The sequence below is a fragment of the Tupaia chinensis genome, unplaced genomic scaffold, assembly GCF_000334495.1.
Source record: "Tupaia chinensis unplaced genomic scaffold, TupChi_1.0 Scaffold143178_1, whole genome shotgun sequence".
NCBI lineage: Eukaryota > Metazoa > Chordata > Mammalia > Scandentia > Tupaiidae > Tupaia > Tupaia belangeri.
The window spans coordinates 140,623-162,377 of record NW_006203022.1 but is presented as its reverse complement, the minus strand read 5'-3'; the positions used below and the strand labels follow the sequence as shown (position 1 = coordinate 162,377).

At 48.2% G+C, this 21,755-nt stretch overlaps 1 protein-coding gene across 6 annotated transcripts in view; it reads right to left on the bottom strand.

Moving 5' to 3' along the window:
• PCBP3 (poly(rC) binding protein 3) overlaps positions 1-21,755 on the bottom strand; it is an 85,735-nt gene that overhangs the window by 38,627 nt on the left and 25,353 nt on the right. For 4 of the 6 annotated variants that reach the window (XM_014582239.2, XM_006163799.3, XM_006163801.3 and 1 more), the window contains exons 2-5: positions 8,372-8,544; positions 2,993-3,147; positions 743-766; positions 82-114 (exon numbers count right to left, since the gene is read on the bottom strand). In XM_014582239.2, coding sequence (XP_014437725.1) covers positions 82-114; positions 743-766; positions 2,993-3,147; positions 8,372-8,393 — 234 coding nt within the window. In that variant the 5' untranslated portion in view covers positions 8,394-8,544. The remainder of the gene's footprint in view (positions 1-81; positions 115-742; positions 767-2,992; positions 3,148-8,371; positions 8,545-21,755) is intronic. The other 2 variants (XM_006163803.3, XM_006163800.3) reach the window with 1 other exon arrangement.

Genomic DNA, 21,755 nt, shown 5'->3' with positions numbered 1-21,755 from the left:
AAAAGCCACTAAAGCCCCTCCCAGCCTGGCACCCCCACCCCCATCCTGAAACAGGACATTTTTAGGGCAAACCCCACTCACCTCTTCACGCATCTTCTTCACAGTTTCTCCTTTCTGGAATAGAGGTTTAGACAAGGAGGAGAGTCACTCGCAGCTCCTCGGGGAGGATGTGTGGGCTTGTCATGGCTATGTGGACCAGAAGCTACCTCCGCTATGCCTGTGGCCTCTGAGGGCAGTAGCCAGCGCAGCGTGGGCATGGAGTGGGGGGACAGCCTGCCTCATGTGCACACACAGCTGAGCCCCCTGCCTCTCACTAACTAGCACAGATTCTGTTCTCACCACAACTTAGGGACATTTTGGATGAGGACTCTGTGAGACATCCCCACCACAGTGCTCATGAGAAAGTCAGTATGGTGAGCAATTAGAGGTACAGGGAGACAGGAGAAGGGGCTACCAGGGACCCTGGGAACGGTCAAACTGTGACCACTTGCTCTCAGCCTCTCCGCCACCATAGGCAGCACACTCTCAGGCTGGCCTCCACTTTCTCCACACTGACAGGAGTATCAGCGTGGTGCAACCCAAAGGCCAGGAGGGGCCATGAACAGGGGCACGATGGCAGCTCTCTCCGAGGCCTGCATCATGCACAGTGCTGTGCATCTCCTGGGTGACCCAGCATCGGGTGGCTCCTGTCCTCACCATTCCCATTCAGAGACCCTAGGGGACAGGGGGTGCCTTCAATTACCTTTCCAATGATGCTTCCGACTTCCTGTAGGGAAGAAATCACAGAAAGATGATGTCATAGAGCAGAAGGAGGCCATTTGGAGTAGATGTTGTGGAAGCCCATCTCCCTTCCTAACGTGAGTGGCAGGGATTCAGAATCCACCCAGGGGAGGGCATGGGTCAGGCCCAGAGTTTAGAAGTGTCCTCTGCATTCATGTGACCCTAGTCAGCTTCTCCAGACACCTCATTAGGGCAGCATCACCGACATACCTAAGGCCTTAACAAACCTGCCTGAAACACAAGAAAGATAAAGTCTCTCCAGTTACTGGGACCTGAAGAAAACACAGCACTGCTATTGCTCCCTGACTTATCTTAAAAAGAATTACTCAGAGAAACCCTGGCACATAATGCCACAGTCCTGAAGTTGGGCCCGAGGAGGTTGTAAAACTCACTATCCCAACAGGGCTCGGCAGGTGCAGCACCTTCTGGTTGCCAGCAGAACAGTCATGCAGGCTGCTGACAGGCCGCGTCACTTGAGACAGGGTGAGCTGGTTTCCAGACACTAAGAATAATGTCTTTCAAAACTTGACTTACTGTCCCTGCTACAATGAAGTCTTCAGCAGCAATAAGGCTCCCATGAAGGCTGTGCTCTCTACTGCAGCTGTGTGGGGGTTTCGCAGCAGGAACTGGGGGCATCCGCAACCCCACCTGTCAGCAGGGCACTGTCTCCTCTTGTGAGGAGCATATGGTGGTGTCTGCTGAAGCTGCTATGGAAATAGCGCCCTGCCTCACAGGGAGCCCTCCTGCAATGCGCCCTGGCTATGAACATGGGCAGGAGGGAGGGCAGGTTGCTCCCCCCACCACATGATTGGATCTTCTAGGTGTGAGCACCACCACTGCCCTGGGAAGAGCACGTGTCTCCTAGAAAGCAGGGGCCAGCACTGAGTGCACTGCCTCCTGTGGAGCAACCTCTAACACTGGGGTTGGGTCTCTGCCTGCAGCAAGAGGCAGGAAGTCCTGGATGGACCTCTGCCATGGGGCTAGTGGTGGAGGTGAGTACAGGGCCTGCATTATTCAGTGCAGAAACAAGACTGCCATAAATACATGTTCCAGTACGTGAAGAGTCCCTGGCTCTGTATAGAACCGGGGCTATAAAGAGACCAGGACCAAAGATGCTCCTAGTGCCCTGTTTTGGCTCCTAAATCCCAGCATTCCCACAGAGGGGCCAGGGATCCTTGGAGAAATGGCAGGTTCCAGGACGGGGGCAGCAAGAGGACAAGAGAGGTGATGAGCAGCCTTGGTGTCACAAAGTGAGATAGTGTGCAAGAACGGTGGGGACGTGTCTGGAGGACTGAAGGCCAGCCCCACAGCACATTAGTTGTTGTGCAGAAGAAGCAGGATGCTACACAGCCAAGTGGGATTTGAATCTCACGCTGGACACCTTCCCAGGATCCTGACAGGATGGAGAACTGCAGGATTACGATATGACCAGGCCCGTTGAGGGGTGCTTCCTCTTTCTCTCTCTCGTTCTCTCTCGTGCATGTGCACTCATCCTCCAGCATAAATCAGGGTCAGTATGTGCATCAGATTATGAGAACTGTGGGGAATAACAGCCACCCAGTGAAAGGCCAAATGCCGATTCAAGAACCATATGATGAATGAATGAATGAGTGCACTAATGGGATTTCGCACAGCCCCAGGACCCTCCACCCACCTTCTGAGGACGGTACAATGGCAGCAACACGAACCCAACAGGACAAGGGTGCACTGAGATCTACTGCTGCCATGTTCCTGCCAGTGGCAAGGACACATCAGACAAAGGAAGTGAGGGGCATTCACAACACATGGCATAGGAACCTCCCAGGGTGAAAGCAAAGACGGGGAGACAGGAGTGACAAGGACTTGCCCGGAGCAGCCTCTGCCAGGATGCACTGGGGACAGGCAAGGCTGGAGGGCCCAAGATCAGGTGGGGAAATGCAGCGGCACTCACTGCCTGCCCAATGGGTACCGTGGTTGTACAGGAGAGTGTGCCCGTCTGCGGGAAACACACCATGGTGATCGGTGATAGGGCATTAGGGCCACTGTGCTGTAGATGGCGCTGGGAACCACGTAGCTCAGACTATATGCAAAGCACTTGCAAGTGCTTTGGAAATTTGAGATCACTTAAAATCAAACACACATACACACAGCGAAGATGCCAGTGGTAGGTGTGAACCCCCTTTCGCTCTGACTTTCTCCAGCAGCAGCCAAGGCAGCTGCCTTCTTTCTGTACCTTTCCATGCATCAGCAGGCGGATCGTCAGTGTCACATTCAGGCCACCTTCTGAGACCTTGGACTCCATCTTTCTCCCAAAATGAGGCTGGGGGTGGTGGCTTAAGGAGCTGAGGGTGCTGTGAGGAAGGACGGATGGGGCCCAGATGGCGTCACCTGGAAAGAGAAGGCACAGCTGCTGCTCACTGAGCATGGTCTTCACATCCAATACACGCAGCCAGGGACATCTTGACCAGCAAGGACCCCAGCCTCCTCAGGGAGTGAAGCAGTGTTGCTTTGACCACCATGTGCTGACCAGGCCTCACCTGCTGGAGGTCAGAGGTGCCAGCGGATCAAAGGAGAGTCTTGGGGAAGGCCTGGCTGGGCTAGTTCCCAGGCCCACCACTAACTGACCACAGGACCCTGCACACTTCTCTCAGGCCCTCTGGCCTCAGTTTCCACATCTGTAAAATGGTCATAGAAAGCTAGGGAGTGACAAAAGTTGCCCCTACAAAGTCCTGGGGGTATGGGTGTAGGGACAGGAACCTTGGCTCTTCCTGCTACTTTGGTTCTTCTTACCTTCCTATCTCATGGGCGAGCAGCCCCTCGGGTGCCAGGATTCTCCCTTAAAGAGCCAGGAAGTACAGAGTTGGTGTCCCTTGATGTCCTAGTTAACCTTCACTCATTATTGTGGATTCGGACTGTCAGCTAAACTGCCCAACAGCTGTGTTCCTGTAGAAGGTTTTCAGAAAACGCTCTCCACACACATAATGCTGGCCTGTGTGTGTTATGTAACTTCTGTGGGTAATCATTCATGCTTATCCCACAGGCAACATTAAGGATTTATTTATGATATACAGACCAAGCATGACTACGGATGGTGGAACAGAAGGACTCATAAGAAAGTGAAATGCCAACTGTACTAGCAGCGTGGGGTCCCTGGCTGACTATACTTGGTTCTACAGACCATGAGGCTCCTGCACAAGTGGCTCCCATTTCTGGGCCCCTGCACCAAGCTCTGCAGGGGAGCTCCTGTGCCAGCCCCTGCTCCTGGGGGAGCTGGTGGTATGGTGTAGTCACCCGGGGCTGTGCCCTTGGATAGAGTCATATGAATACCCCGGAAAGGATTAGAGGCTAAGGCAAAGGCAGATGAGGCCAAAGCAAAGTGGAGAGGGGAGTAGAGTGAGGTCAGGCAAGGGTTCTCAGAACAGGGAGGGGGGATCAAAACTTTGGGGTACACGTGTCAGGGTGGCAGGAATCACCAGGCAGTGTAGGGCTGGGGGAGTTTTCTGGTGCACCAATGGCCTGGAGAAGCACCAGCCTGGGCGTGCAGGGGTGGGGCAGTGGGGCTTTCCCAGGGACAGAAAGGACAGAATATAAACATGAGAGGATCTGATGACCACTGTCATGGAGAGGGCAACAGGAAGAAACAGAGAGCAAAGTGCCCCTTCTTGGGCAGAGGAGGGGCTGACCTGGAGGGGCATGGATGGGATGCAGTATGGGTCCAGGCCCCATGGTGCCATGTGAGGGCCAGGATGTGGTATTAGGGCAGACCACAGGGCACAGAGTACAATAAGCCTCCAACTGCGTACACACCTGCTCAGGTGTACACCTGAGAGGTAAGTGGAGCTGCTGGGCTGATCGAGGAGGCAGTCTGGAAGCCCTAAGGGTGGTGCTGCCCTTCTGGTGCACCAATGGCCTGGAGAAGCACCAGCCTGGGCGTGCAGGGGTGGGGCAGTGGGGCTTTCCCAGGGACAGAAAGGACAGAATATAAACATGAGAGGATCTGATGACCACTGTCATGGAGAGGGCAACAGGAAGAAACAGAGAGCAAAGTGCCCCTTCTTGGGCAGAGGAGGGGCTGACCTGGAGGGGCATGGATGGGATGCAGTATGGGTCCAGGCCCCATGGTGCCATGTGAGGGCCAGGATGTGGTATTAGGGCAGACCACAGGGCACAGAGTACAATAAGCCTCCAACTGCGTACACACCTGCTCAGGTGTACACCTGAGAGGTAAGTGGAGCTGCTGGGCTGATGGAGGAGGCAGTCTGGAAGCCCTGAGGGTGGTGCTGCCGGAGCCTCTAGCCTACTGTCCCATGCTCTGTCCTCAATGGGTCAACACACTGCCCCGTGTGTGGTTGCTAAAGAGATCCTTCAGGAGCAAAGTGTGTAATCAGACTGCCTGGATGTGGCCCAGTGGCTTAATCTGCACAGAGGAGAGGCTTAAGCTACACAAAGGAGACATATGTATTAAAAGTTGGGGGAAAAAATTCCTTGTCAAAATATTTCTGCTGAAAAATATGCTAAAAGGAAAACACAAAATATAGCACAGAAACAAAGCATATTCCAGTGACCTACGTGACGTGTGCAAGGAGACATATCTGCAAAGAGCAGTCATTGGTGGCCAAGGGTGTATGAAAGTGGCAGCTACTAATGCATTTGTGCATTAACAGAGTAACAGCTTTTACACACTCTCATTGCTAAAAATGTATTTACGGGTAACTTCACCAATAAAGTCAAATTATTGGGCTGTTGGGAAAGTCACGACACATCTTTGCATTAAAAACATAGAAAAATAGGTCATGCGTTTCCCGACAACCTAATAGTTAGTACTAATGATTATTTGTAATAAAATGACACTTTCTGAATAACAAAGATTTAACATAGCGTTCTCCCCAAAAGTGTATGAGTGAGAGAGGAGATGCTGATTTTTGACAGGATCCTGCCACACAGGGATTCTTGTACCTAGCCTCCTAGTTAGCCAGAGCCACAGGCATCCTCCAATACCTCTGCCTGCCTAGTGTGGGCCAGGAACTCGACCCAGGGCTCCCCTGTGGCCTCAGGCTCCGACTAGCAGCATCGTAGTCACATGCACCATCACAGCTGACCCTCACATGGCATTGTAACGTAGTGTTTAACAAGGACTTCATGCCACAGAGAACCTCAACACCCTAACATGTTAACACGCTCCATTGTCATTGTACAACATGGTAGCCACCAGCCATGGGGCACACTTCAGACTGCAAATTCTGTGACCACACTTAGGAGCTCAGTGAATAGCCTGGTGTGCTGGTGGCTGCATGGAAGAGCACAGATTGAGGCATTTCTGCTACTGCAAGACAGCACAGGCAGCATGTCTGCTCTGCTACATTGGGCGGTCTGGGGAAAGGCCTCGGTAAGGAGAGGAGAGTGTGCAGCTCAAGTGACTGCGCAGTGCCCTGTGCATAGCCTTTGCAACTGTGGAGTCCTTGCCACGCACCGGGAAGCTCCCTCAGAGCCCCCAGCCTTGTGCGGCGAAGGCTGCTGCGCAGTGCTGATGCATCAGGTCATGTGGGTCTGGGCTGGGCTGTGCACTCCCTTTTTAATTACAGCAGCTTCTGGTGGGGGCGGCAGGGCCCTGTGGCGGCTGTTATGTAAGTGTTCCGGCAGGAGGAGAAAGTGGGTCAGCTCCTGCGGGCTCCTGGCTATGGGCTGTCAGCAGCGATCAGCCACACAGGCCGGTGCTTCCTCTCCTCACCAGGGCAGAGGCAGCCGTCAACTGGCTGGGTAAGGAGTGGTCCTGTGGGATGGTCAGGGTCACCTGTGTCTCAAAGCCCTTGACCCCAATGAACCTACTTGGCCCTAGCACAGCTCCCAGAGTGGCAGGTGCAGGGTGGACAGAGCCTCGGCCTGCCCTCTGGCTGTCCCTGGCAGTCCCCAGGGCACCTACACGCCCCCTTGGCTGGATCCCACCTCTGAGGCCATTTCTGCTTCTGCCCAGTTACATGCCCGTCCAAGGACCCCATGGGCAGTGCAAGGCCACAGGGATAAAGAGTTACAGTGGCTCACCCAAAGGAACCCACAGGATACAGCAGCTACAGCTCTCCTCAGGATAAAGCCTCCTCTGTCACCCTCCCTGAAACTTGGTGTTCTCGAGTTGGCAGAGCTCCCTCATGCATTGTGGTGCCCGCTCTCTGTTCTCTTCTCTGAGTTTTATATATGTTAAACTCATTTAATGGGAGGGAGAGGAGACACAGGCTTGGTCCTTCTGCAGGGGCTGGGGCCTCTGTGCCTCCCTAACCCACATCTGCAACTGCCCTGTGAGCCTGTCTGGCCCATGGTTTAACTGCTACCATGTGGCCAGTTCACAGCCTGGTAGTTAGGTGGCTGGATCCCACCTAACTACCAGGTCTAGGACCTGGTGCCTTGGAAAACATGGGAGGGAGAGGAGACACAGGCTTGGTCCTTCTGCAGGGGCTGGGGCCTCTGTGCCTCCCTAACCCACATCTGCAACTGCCCTGTGAGCCTGTCTGGCCCATGGTTTAACTGCTACCATGTGGCCAGTTCACAGCCTGGTAGTTAGGTGGCTGGATCCCACCTAACTACCAGGTCTAGGACCTGGTGTCTTGGAAAACATACCAGATGAATGTGTGTGTATGCTCAAAATCCCCAAAGAAGGAAGAAATGGAGAAGGGATTACGGTGTGACTATGCCCTTGGGGAGGGGATTGCTTTCTCAATTTCCCTATCTCTCTCTTTCTCTGTCTCTCTCCAGCACATGCATGCACCATCTGGGGAAAAAAAAAAGACAAACATACAAATGCATGCATGCATGCCGCCTTGTGTAGAAATCATCCATGAAGGTACCTAGCCTGGAGCATGCTCTGACTGCCTCCCGGGCAGCAGCCCATGGCCACAGCAGCACAGTTTCCTGACAAACCCCACATTTGATGTGTCTGTCTCAGGGCTCCTGCCAACCTTTCTCCCCATCTGTTCATCACCAAATCCCAACAGCTCCAGCTGCAACATGGATCCCAGTCCAGAACTTTTGCCCTCACCACACCATAGCCTCCTGCCCTTCCCTACCCCACTCCCATGTTGGCTAGAGACTGACCTGGTCTTGCTTTTGCTCAAAAAAATGAAACCCTCAGGGAACCAGCAGTTAGCGTAATGGCTATGTTGCTGGACTCCCACGTAGTCGACTGTGGTTCACGTCCCGGACCCAGTGGCTTAAAACTCACGCCGGGTACGTGTGCGTGTGTGCCCAAGATCCCGAGAGGAGAATGGAGGAGAAGGGATTGTGGCGTGACCATCCCCCCTGGGGGGTGATTTCTCGCTTTCTGTCTCTCTCTCTCTGTCTGGCGAGCGCATGCGCCCTATAGCGAAAACCTCTCCAAAAAAAAAAAAAAACCCTCTTTACTGTCTTCCTGTTTTCTCAGAGAGTAAAACCCTTGATCCTTCAACCACCACAGGCTGCGAGGATCAACACCCCCAATGCTCCTTCTCCCCAGAGACGCTCTGTAGGGCCTTGGCACTGGGAGTCCCCAGCACCAGACTAGACCATCCTCCTTCCCTTAGTGACTCTTCCCTCCCTCATGGGGCTTTCTACTGTGACTGCCTCTCCCCAGAATTCTCCAACTCACATAGTGGTTGTGAGCTGAACATGATCCCGGCGCCTTCGTGGAGATGGCCACGGAGCACACAGGGACAAAGGTGCTCAGGTGGGAGGTGCTCAGGGAAGACACATAGGAGACAGGCAGGACCAGTGTGGGGCAAGGAAGGCAGACTGGCAGCCCAACAGTCCTCTGATGGCTCTCTGTGGATGACAGAGTTGCTCAGTTAGGAGACCCAGGGGCTACACAGTGGGACAGTCGGTGTGAAGGCCCAGAGGTGCAGATCCACCAAGGAAGGACATGCACCCTGGAGGCTGGAAGCTTGGCGAGCAAAGGCTTCAGGTGCAGAGACTGTCCTGTCCGGGTCCCTATGGGTTGGCTGAGCCTGTACCATAGCCCACACCCACTGTCCTGCCCCCAAGGCACCTCTGAATACATCAGGGCTGCACTTAGGGGGTGTGGGTGGGGTCCCAACTTGCACCAGGGCCCGTGGCACAACAGAAAAAAGCCAGTGAGGCCTGAGCAAGCAGGTGAAGGAGAGCAGAGAGTGGCATGCCCAGAGGGGCAGAGGCTGGTCAGGTGGGTAGGCACTGAGATCACATCAGAGCAGCTGCATGACTGAGGAGCACTCTGCCCCTGGATGTGTGTGTGTTTTCATGGTCTTTGAAAAGTTATTAGTGATGGCACAGTGGGCACCCCTGCTTGTACCACGACAGTTAGGCCTTAAAGTCTACAGTTTGATAGGTCTCACTACATAGACACACCTAGTACCATCAGCACATGTTCACAGAAGTGAGAGCATCCCCCCCTGCAGTCCCTATATTCCTTTTTGCCTGATTTTTTTTCTTTATGTGTTTGCCATAGGGCACATGTGCTCACGAGAGAGATAGAGAGGGAAAGTGAGAAAACATCCTCTGGAGGGTGGGGAGTAGCCATGCCACAATTCCTTCTTCTCCATTCTTCTCTCAGGGTTTTGGGCACACTTGCACATGCACCCAGTGTGATTTTCAAGCCACTAGGTCTAGGGCTCTAACCGTGGTTGGCCATGTGGAAGTCCAGTGCCTTAACCATCACTCCACCTGCTGCTCCCCCTGCTTTCTGATTTCTTTTATTCAATATTTTAAAAGCAATATCCATGGTGTTGAGTGCAGTGATACTTAACAGTTCATTTCTTTTCATCATTAAATAGTATTCCACTTTAAGAATAAACCATTTGTTTCTTGGATCATGCATTGAAGAACACTGGGTTGTTTCCGGTTTGGGGTTATGATGAATGAAGCCACTATAAACATTTATGCACGCTTTTTCGTGTAGAAGCATGCTTTCCTTTTTTGTAGATAAATACCTAGGAGTGGAATAGTTGGATCATCTGGTAGGCATTCCTTGAGCTTTTTAAGAAACTGTCAAAAACACCTACAAACTGGTTATGTTATTTTACAGTTCTGTCAGCAGTATACAGAGTTTTTGATTTTCTTCATGCCCTCATCAACACTTTTAAGGCCAGTCTTTTTGAGTCTAGCCATTCTAATAGCCTTGTGGTGACATCTGCCTGTAGGTCCGGCTGGACTGCAGTATGACACGAGCTGAGATGGGGACCCTCAGCCTGTACTCTCCGTTCTCACGTGTGCCTCTCCTGACATCTCCTGTGGCAGAGGGGCCTGCAGAATGTGGTCCACGTCTTGGCACTTCCCTCCCCTGGGCAGGGACAGGCTAGGTTACGGTTTGTACTGTCTTTAAAGACTCCGGTTGCTCTGGTGCACATCATGCACTGAGGTCCAGACTCAGCACGGGGACCCACTGCCTTATGCTGGCACTTTTAGAGGGAGGGGAATGAAACAGCCTCAGCTCTTAGGCAGGGAAAAACTAGACTTGGCATGCTACATTACTTGTGACACTCCCCAGGTTTTCAAAAGTTTTTGCTCTCTAATTCAGGCTGAAGAGAAATTGGGGAGATTGTCCCCATGTCTAGATGGAATCCCTGTGTACTTAAAACATTCTTCCCTAGAGAGCCCCAGTGCCACAGACAGACGTGCACATGCCCTGAGGCTGAACAGCACCTACAGCCATGAATTTTTGTTTGCAGCTTTTCCAAGTATTGTCACGGGACTGCAGTGAGGAGATTAAGGTATGGATTGTTCAAACCACAGAACTAGTACAAGATGCAGCTGGGGCTGAAACTCCCCTACTTCAGTCTCTACCACTGAAATGCTTTCCCAAGAGCAGGTTTTGGGAAGAAGGAGAGAAGAGCTGGCTGTTGGCAATGGGAAGCTGATGGGAAGGCACGACTCCTTCCCTGGGGTGGCCAGATGGCCACATCTGTCTGGCTGCCTGTCAGAGTGCAGTTTGCAGAGATACAGACCAGGCTTCCAGCTCTTTTAGCATCTCTGAAGGGCAGTCAGAAGCTCTAAGGACCCTCAGGTTATGCCTGTCCAGGAAGCTTACTTGTGTCCTTATGTTCAAAGTGGGCCTGCCTTTCAGCCCAGGCACTAGGGGAAGGTGGAAAAGAGAGTCCTGACAGCCTCTGAAGATGCCCCAGGTTTGTTGCAACATTTCTAGGCAAAGGACATACACACGAGGACATGGATGTCTATGCAGTTCACCTGCTGGTGTCAGTGGCGGATACGCAGGGAGTAGGAACAAAGCAGTGCTACTCTCTGAGCCAGGGAGGTGTCAGCAGAGGCCTGACAGGGACCAGAATTCCCACCTTGCCCGATATTCATGAGGTGCCTCTTGCCCCTGGTATCAAAAGAGGCAGAAACAGAACCTGGATTTCTCCTCTTTCCCCCTGCTGGGGGTGTATCATGAGAAACACACTGAAACAAGGTTTAAATAAGATCTAGAATCCTGTAACGTAATATCCAAAATGCTTAGGTTTCAATAGAAAAATCACCGGTTACACCATGAACCCGAAAGATCTCAAACTGAATGAAAGAATGAACATCAATAGATACCAACAACAAGAGCTTAAAATAAACTATTATAATATGGTTCACTGGGGCCAACCACAGTAATGCACTACCACTGCACCACTCCACAATGCTGAGACCATATGGAAGAGTGAAGGTTTGGTTTCTGGATCAACCTGTCCATGCCAGGCACTTACACACACTCACTACCATAATTCTGGCTGGCTGGGAAGGATCACAGCCAGTAGGGACATTGCTATGAGGGTACCTCTCTTCCCTCTCCTCTTTCTTTCTTGCTCAATATTTCACTTTTAAGAAATAAATAATAAAATTAAAAATATTTCAAATACTTCAATGAATTAAGCATACTTTAAAAAAAGAATTATTTTATTCAACTTTATTTATTTTAGTTTGATCAGAGAGGGAGAGAGAGAGAGAAAAAGTGAGAAAGCAAACTCTTTAGATAAGTGAAAAAATACAATGTCTTAGCAACAAAACAGAAATTAGTTTGATCAGAGAGGGAGAGAGAGAGAGAAAAAGTGAGAAAGCAAGCCACCAGGTCCAGGACTCAAACCATGGCCAGCCATGTGGGAGTTCAGTGCCCTTAACCACCATGCCACCTTCCAGCCCCATAAGCATACTCTCTAGATAAGTGAAAAAATACAATGTCTTAGCAACAAAACAGAAATTCTTACCAAACTAATGAAAGATATACAAAACTAAATGGAAATTAAAGAGCTAGAAAATATAGCAAAAGAATAGGGGGACTAAAGAAAAAAATCAGTGAACTGTAAGATAGAAGAATAGAACTTACCCAGTCTGGGTCCAGCTCCATAGACTAATGATTAAGGGAACCAGATCCCACATAGCCAACCATGGTTCAAATCAGCCTCAGAGGCTTGAAAAACATGTCAGGTGTGTGTGTGATAGAGAAGGGATTGCAGCATGATCATAACATATTTGGGGGTGTTTCCTCCCCCAATACTCTCTGTGGAGAGTGCATACACTCTGTGGCCACTAAAAAGGAAAAAAAAAAAAAAGAATAAAGAAATGAAATAAAATCACCCAGTTTGAACAATAGAGAGAAAATTGACTACAAAACAAAACAATACAAAACAAAAAAGGAATAGGGCCTGTGGGATTATGATAAAAGAGCTAACATTAATGGTATTAAGATACCAGAAAAAGAGGACCAAGATGAGGGGTCAAAAAGGCAGTCATAGAATCAATGGCTAAAACATTCCACATTTTGCAAAAAGTACAAACTGCACATTCCATTAGTTGAGCAAATCCCCAAATTGCTACAAATACACACCAGAATCAAATGTCTAAAAACTAGAGACAAAGACAAATTCTTGAAAACAGCAAGAAGGAAATGACACCTTACCTATAGGTGAAAAACAATCTGATGATAGTGGCTTTCTCATCAGAAGCCACAAGACTAGAAAGGAGAATGCCTGATATTTTTCAAGGGCTGAAAAGGAATAAACTCTCAACCCAGAATCACATATTCAGTAAAATAAATTCAGAAATGAAGGGGAAATAAAGACACTCTAAAATGAAGACTAAGATAACTTGTTGCCAGAAGACCTACCCTATGGAAACGGCTAAAGAAAGTTCTCTAAACAGAGATTAAATGGTAAAGGAGGACCTTGAAACATCAAGAAGCAAGAAAGAACTCAGCAAACAAAAATGTGGGCAACTATATTATATTTTCATTCTCTTTTTGAATTTTCTAAGTTATGTTTAATGGCTGAGGCCAAAATAATAGCACGGTCTAATGTGAATAGTATGGTTTGGAAATATTTAAGAAAATTATATACAAGTGGGGGAGGGTAAAGACTTGTAAACGAAGGTTTCTACCCTTCTCTCAAACTGATAAAATTTTGACAACAGTAGACTCTATCTATCTATTTCTATCTATCTATGTATCTATAATGTAATATCTGGAAAACCAACCACACATATACACAACAATACAGAGGTATACTCAAAATATTATTGATAGATCAACATGGAATTCTAAAACAAAAGAACAGTAAACCACAGAAAGGCATGAAAAATAACTACAGAAACCAAGAGGTAAAACAGAAACAAAAACCAAAATGGTAGATTTAAGTTCATTTATGAAGATACCATCCTTTCCCTATTATGTGTTTTTGGCAGCTTTGTTGAAGACCATTTGACTGAAAATGCATGGATTTCTGCCTAGGCTCTCTATGTGCCTGTTTTTTATGTGAGTACCATGCTCTGTTCTTTTCTTTTGTCTAGATTCCTTTTTTTTTTTTAAGAAGAGATTTTTGCTAAAAGATGCATGTGCTCACTAGAGAGAGAGAGAGAGACAGAGAGACAGAAAACAAGAAATCACCCCCGGGGGATGGCCACATCACAATCCCTTCTCCTCCATTCTTCTCCCAGGATCTTGGGCATGCACGCATATATGCCTGGCATGAGTTTTAAGTCACCAAGTCTAGGGCTCGAACTGTGGTTGGCCATGTGGGAGTATAATCATGTAACCATTTCACCATCTGCTAGGCCCTCTTTTTCTAGAGTCTTAAAGTGATAACTTATATTATTGCTATATATCAAAGTTGATTCAAATTGGATTAAACACTTAAACATATGATTTGCAACTGTGAAACTACTAGAAGGAAATACAGGGGAATAGCTTCATAACATTGGTTTGGGCAAGAATTTGTTTTGGATATGACCCTAAAAGGCACAGACAACAAAAGCAGAACTAGAAGGAGGATTATATCAAATCAAAAAGCTTTTGCCAAGCAAAGGAAACACAATCAACAGAGTGAAGAGACAACCTATGGAATGGGATAAAATACTTGCAAACCATATATCTGACATGGGGTTAATATCCAGAAAATATAAGAAACTAAGACAATTCAATAGCAAGAAAGTAAATGACAGATATGGGCAAAGAACTTAAAAAGAGATTTTACAAATAAGACATACAAATGGTCAATAGTCATATTTTAAAATGCTTGACATCATTAATTATCAGAGAAATGAAAATGAAAATAACAATGTACAATCACCTCACACCTGTTTGTATGGCTAGTATCAAAAAGACCAAAGATAACTGTTAGAAAGGATGTGGAGAAAAAAAGACTCTTGCACACTGTTGATATGAATGTAAATTAGTGCAATCATTATGGTAAAGAGTATGGAGATTCCTCAAGAAATTAAACATAGAACTATTATATGATCCAGCAATCCCACTTCTGGGTTATATACCCAGAGAATTAAAATCAGTCTGTCACATATCTGTGCTTCCATATTTACTACAGCACTGCTAACAATAGCTAAGATATGAAATCAACCTAAGTGTCCATCAGTGGATGAATCGATTGAAAAAAACATAGTATATATATGAATGGAATGCTATTCAACTTTTTAAAAAAAGAAACTCGATCACTTGGAAAAACATGGATGAAGGATACGATGCTAAGTGAAATAAGTCAGGCCCAAAGAGATAAATACTGCATGAACTCACTTATATTGTGGAATCTAAAAAAAGTGAAATTCTTAGAAGCAGAGAGTAAAAGGGTAGTTCTCAGGAGCTGGGTGGACCTGCAGAGGAATAGGGCATGAAGTTTTAGTTAGGATGCAGAAGTGCTGCTATTGTACAGTATGGTGACCATAGTTAATAATAATATATAGGAGCATAGTTAATAATATATCATAATCTTGACAATTGCTAACAGTAGATTTTAAATGTTCTCACCACAGACACACACACACACACACATACACACACACTAAGTAAGGTTACATATACACACACAGATATTGGTTTTTGTATTTAGGTATATACCTAAATATATGTTTTTGCCATAAGGCATATATGATCACCAGAAAGAGACAGACAGACCGATAGAAGAAAAGTGAGAAATCACACCTCAGGGGGGATGGCCATGCCACAATCCCTTCTCCTCCACTTTCCTCTCAGGATTTTGGGTATGCATGCACAGGTGCCCACTGTGATTTTTCAAGTCACCAGTTCTTGGCTCAAATTGTAGTTGGTCAAGTGAGAGTCCAATGCCTTAACCACCATGTCATCTCCTGGCCCCCATGGATACATTACTTTACTTGATTTAATCATTTTACTCATACTCTACATATACAAAAAGCATTAACAAGTACCATCCAGCAATATATAAAAAGAATTATATGCTATAACCATTTTTGCAGTGGTACAGAAATGGTTCAGTATTTGAAAATCAACCAACGTAATCCGTAATGTTAACAAACTAAAGAAGAAAAATTGCACAATCATGTCAATGCATGCATAAAAGCATTGACATAATACTGATTCATGACAAAGACAAAACAAACAAACAAACAAAATACCACTCTGAAAAATATAGGAATAGAAGGCAACTTCCTCAACATGTAAAGAGCATCTACAAAAGAAAGGCAGCTGTCTTGGTCTGTTTGTGCTGCTGTAACAGAATACCAGAGACTAAGTAATTTATAAAGAAATTTACTTCTCATACTTCCGGAAGCTGAGAAGTCCAAGATTGAAGGGTAGCATCTCATGAGGGCCTTCAGACTCAGCACCACAGAAGACATTACACTAACTCTCCCTGAGAGAGAGGGAGACTAGTGGGCCAGAACCATACTTTATAAGGATTCCCCTACTCTTGCCATGATTAACCCACTCCCATGTAATGGCATTAATCCCTTCCTCAGGGCAAAACCCCATGACTCAATTACTTCCCAAAGGCCTCACCTCTCAAGAGTTGCATTGGAAATTAAGTTTCCAACACATGAACTTGAGAACACATTCAGACCACAGCAGGTACACTCTGTGGCCCTGTTGGCCATAGGCCCAGAGCATCCTTGCTCTGGAATACATGGTTGAGGCATATGCTGCATGATATCACCAGCGAGCATTTAAAACTTGAAATAAGACCATGCCACCTGCTTGCTGGGGCTCCCGGGTGTCTTCTCATGGCAGTGCAATTGAGTCTAGGCTGTGAGCTGCTAGCATCACAGCAGTGGCTGCCCCTCCAGGCCTGCCTGCTACTGTCCTCCCTTCTAGTGACAGGTGAGCACTCCTACCTGCCAGGTCAGGCCTTCTGCCCAAAGGAACTCCTGGCTGGGCCTCTCTCTGCACCCCTGTCTTATCTGGACCCCTGTTCTCTCCCTACAATCCTGGCCTATAGCAATCTTCTAGTGTTTACCATCCCTGCTTTCATTACTGTAAGGGCAGAGGGCATGTTTGCCTCCTTCATTCAGCACTAAATCCTCAGTTCCTAGCACTATTTCTGGCCTATAACAGGAGCTCAGTACATATCTAAGGATTTGACAAATATATCCAATGAACTCTGAGTCCAACTCAATTTTCATGACCTCACAGAACATTCTCAAGTCATAAGTAGTGATTTCTAAACTCAATACTTATAAACATCTAAGATTATATCTCCATTTCCCCCAATCAACTCATCTGTTTGTTCATTCATTTGGTTTGCTGGGGTCTGGTGTGTGCCGGGGTCACAATGAAGGGAGGACAGACCTAGAGTGTGAGGACCTCTGTTGGGGGACATGTTGACAAACAGAAAGAAAATTCATGTGGGACCAGGACTATTCACGTCGCAGTGACCACCTTTCCCAGAAATCTAAGCCTGACCTGCAAATCCACCAGTTCCCACAAGAGGGCAGAGGAGACTGATGAAAGGATGCAGAAAAATGCCAGGAAAACAGAACCGAGGCCCCCACAGAACAAAAACAGAACCACCACAGCCTTTCAAGTTCTTGAAATACATGGCTGTTTTTGTCTTTCCTTTATTTGAGCTGGTCAAGCTTGCAAAGGCTTAGTTCTGTTTTCAATTTCATTGGTTTCTGATTTTATTTTATTTCTCTTCTGCTTGCTTTGTTTTTCTTTCTCCTCCCCTCCTTTAAAAGTTTTTTTTTTTTTAATGTGTCTTCATAGACACTTGGATTATTGTCTGGAGAGCTTTCTGCTTTTCTGAAATGCTATAAATGTCTCTAGAGCACTGGTTCACTGGTATCCCACAGATTTTGAAACATCGTCTCTTCTTTGTTTCTATTGTTTCAAAGTATTTTCAGATTTCCTTTGACACTTACTCTTTGATCACTGTATCATTTAGAGGTGTGTGTTCTGAGTTTCAAGTATTTGGAAAATTTTCAGTTATCTTTGATTACTGATCTATAGTTTAATTACACTAATTTCAATTATTTCACTTAAATCAATTCATTGGTTAGGCTGTTTCTTGTTCAAAATATGGTCCCCCTCGGTGAACAGCCAAGTGCACAGCCTGCAGCGTGCCCTGTGCTGTCCGGTGTTCCATGGCCCCTGAAGCTCTGTGTTGTGCAGCATGGCCTGTCTGAATTGACGCATCCTCCTGCTTAGAGATCTGTTCTCTGCCATCTCCAGCTGTAATCGAGTCTATACAATGACGTTTTCATTTGGGTTATTAGATTTTTTGGTTCTAAATTTTCCATTTCGTTCTCTTTCTGTAGCTCCTATTTCCCCACCTGTGACCTTCTTTATCTCCATTCACTCCCAGAGGCTCCCTTCTGAGAATGTGGCTGTAACAGCTGCTGTAAGGTCTCTGGTTATCCCAACATGGCAGCCACCTGAGGTTGGCATCTGCTGCTATCTTTTCCCTTTCCAAAGGCTGGAGTGTCTTGCGTCTTCATGTATCAAAGGTAGACATTGGTTTGTCTCTTGAACAATTTGGATATTTTGACCTTAGTTTTTGCTTAAATCTCATGCAGAAAAAATGCCATGTTTTTACTTTATCAGGCAGCAGTGCTAGTCAGTTGATTTCATGGCCTTATTGGGTTGTGGTCCCAAAGTCAGTTCAGCTTTGAGAGCTTTTGCAGCGCTATTTAGTTCTGTTCCCTCTAAGTGCCACCCACCAGTGTCCAGAGGGGGCCTGGGGCCATCACTCCTATAACTTGCAAAGGCTTTCCCATGCTGGTTATGGTCAGATCCACATAGGCAGAGCTCCAGGCCGTGCCTGGGAGTTCATGCAAATGCAACTCTCCAGGTTGCTTTCTCAAGCTCCCCGTTCTCTGTGATCTCAACGCTTCCTGGCTCCCATGGGTGCCCCTTTTTGCTCTGGCTAGGAAGTCGGGCCTTAGTTTTTGCCACCGTGTCGCTCTGGCTAGGAAGTCGGGCCTTAGTTTTTGCTTCTGTGTCACACACAGCTGAGCAGCTTGGAGCTCTTCCTGCCTGCACCTAGTACATTCTTTTGGGTTGGGCTGCCTTGAGCCCAGGCCAGAAGGTAACAGGGGAGAAGCAGGAAACTCGCAGCCAAGTCCCGGTTTCTGCCTCAGTCTGTCTGCCACCCTGTCTTTCCAGAGTCCTCGGTAGCTGCTCCATGTGTCCTGGCCAGAAGTTTCAGCTGTGCTCAGTGGGAGGGGCCAGATGGTGTGGACTTGCTCCATTCTGATCAGAAGCAAACCTTCTTTAATTTTTATACTAATAAATTGGAAAAATCTGTTTATAACCAGCATCATTGTAATGAAATTCTGATAACACAAATTTGACATTTGTTCTTTTTTTAATATTCAAGGCAATAGGATGCAACTAAAATACATATTTTCAACTTCTTTGTAATTGTAACAATAGCAGCAGCACATGTACAATACATGTGTTTTCACATGTAAAAATTTACTCTGTCCTAACATAGTCAGGGCCCATTCTATGTCTGTTTTGCTCATAGGAAAAGAGGTGCTGTTAAACTGAGCCATGACAGGCTGACTGCAGGCCCGCGCTTCTGACTACTAGCCAGGTCAGCTTGTTTTGCTTTGCTTTTTCTTTTCTTCTTCTTTTTTACTTTGTGCTAGAGGGCATACACTCATTAGAGAGAGACAGAGAAAGGGAGGGGAGAAAGCACCCACCATGGAGAATAATCCTGCTGCAATCCCTTCTCCTCCCCTTCTCCCTCCCACTGGGATTTTGGGCATGCCCTGTATGTTTCTCAAGTTGCGGGACAGGGACTTGAACTGCATGGTCAGCCATGGGGGATCCAGCTGCTCCAATCAGTAGGCCATGGAGTCAGGCCTACATCCTATTTTCATGCTAGTCAAAAATCAAAGCAATGACATTTGTTTCTTACTTGAAGGGGGGATGGAGGACAGGGTTGAAGCAGAGCTTTTGGCCCTCTGGGAAGAGGGTCTTGTCCTGTGAAGCCACATGTGGCTCCTTCTAGCCCAGCAACAGGGTCTCCTAATGTCCAAGTTGTAAAGCTTTTTTTCGGGGCAGGGGGCTAAGTAGATCTGGGTATTAAGGTGGAAACAGCCTTATAGACGTCTGCAGAATCTGTAACTGCCACTGCAGGAGCTGCAAGTGCAGCAGGGAGGCAACCCCCCCAGCAGGGAGTGCAAGTGCCCAGCAAAGGCCATCTGTGCCTGCCCTAGTCGTGCTCCATGGCTGCGCTCCGTCCAGGCTGCACCCGGGGCCTCAGCTGTCTGGGGGACGTGACCCTGGCAGGGACAGGGTGGGGGAACAGACTTGATTTATCGTGTTTCACAGCTCAGTGCCCACATCAGGCTGCGGGAGGCCGGGACCGCAGAAACGACAGAGCTCATCAGCTGCTCCATTCTCCTTGAGAGCCTCGCAAAGCATGTTCTGCCCTGGAGGCCATGCAGGATGGGGGAGGGCTCTGCGATTTGCTGCTCTTGCCAGTCACAGTTAGCATTAGAGAGACATTCAGGGCTACACAGCTCTGACTTCAGTGAGCATTCTAAATAGCCTGCTGCCTTGTCACTCAAGTGTCAAGACAAGACAAAAAGTGATGGGTTGGGGACCGGCAGCCTCGCTCTCCACTCTCGAGGCCTGGGCACGGTGGCCTTGTGTCCGGACCCTTCAGGGCTCCCAGGGCTCCTCTCTCTTTGGCCATGTGCTAGGCTTCCCCAGTAATGTGCAGTTTCTCAGTCCAACCTTAGGCTTTAGGAAAAACTACCCAAGTAAGAGCACCCCTCTTACAAATGCACTGGTTATTTCAAATACATGTTTCAAGACTAGTAACAGCTTTTTTTGTTTTCTCTCCAGAGGGTGCTGTGTGTGTGTGTGTGTGTGTGTGTGTGTCTGTGAGAGAGAGAGAGAGAGAGAGAGAGAGAGAAAACAACCCCCCACGGGAACTGTCACACTCTAATCCCTTTTTTCTCCAGTTCTCCATGCTGCCAGGATCCTGGGTGTGTATGTACATGTATGACATGTTTTTCAAGCCCGGGTCTAGGATTCAAATCGTCGTTGGCTCCCTCTGCACAGCTCCAGGATCCGGTTTCCTCTGCATAGCCCTTACTGTGGTGTGTGGGCTGACCCTTTACTAGCATCTCTGATGTAGAGACTGGGCAGGTCTCCCTGAGAGCAAGTCAGGTCCTGGCTCTGATATGCCTTCTGCCCCAAGGACCTGGACATGGACCCCTGCTCTCTGGTTGTGTGGGAGGCTGAGCAGGGCAGGCTGACCACAGCAGGGCATTCTAACTGCCTATGAAAAAGGACTCGGTGGACAATCCTCACACCACGCATCTTTACTCCATTGTCACAAGGCAGTAGGGATACAGGGCAATGAGCATAGCCATCATCCTAGTAGCTCAGTTTGGTGGAGAAGCCAAACACTGGACTGGGATAGTGGGGGACCTGTGTGGTTAGATCCCTGCCCTGCCCTGCCTTGCCCTGCCCTCAGTCTGCACCCATCCAGTCAAAGATCCAGGAGGGATGGGCAGCAGTACTACTCTCTTGAAAGGAAGTGAGGAGAACTTCCTCATGGCCTCAGGATCAGTGAGACTTGAGGAGACGTGGGAAATGAGACAGGAGAGCATCTGGGACACCTGCCCCTCCTGCCTTTGCTCTGGACAAGGCAGGACATCACCCTGGCCATGGCTGGCAGATGTCCTGAGGCCACTGGGGGAAGCCAGGAATGGGCAGGATGAGCCAAGAGAACTCAGAGAGCAACTGCAGACAGTGAGCCCACCCACGACAGGGCCAGGAGCTCGGCTGATAAAAGGACACCCCTAGCTTTTAGGCTGATGCGGGTTTCCAGGTGTAGGCAGTGACAAGCAGCAGCAGGAGAGCCCTGTGCTCACTGGCCACACAGCTTACTTCAGAACCAGGTCCATGATACTGCAGCCAGAAACCACCAGCATGTAGGCAGTGCATGAGACAGTGCAGTGCACAGGGCACACAGCATACGTGGCACCTGGGCGCCCAACGAGAGGGCGCCACCTGGCCACTGGGCCAGCAGGTGCTAGATGTGGTCCCCACCGGGTTTCTGAGACAGTCTGAACCGGTTTGAGGACTTTGGGAAAGGACAGTGCTGAGTCAGGGATGATCATGGCCATTCCAGATTAGGTTTACCATGCGACAAGGACATTTCTGGGAGCAGGTAGGCCTCCCTACTTTGGACTTGAGGTGGTCTAAGCTCTGAAGCCACTGCCTCCTATAACCTCTCATTTTTGGACCTTCACACTCTATTGTCTGGATTTCTGGGTCCCCTACAGGGATTCTCTAGTGT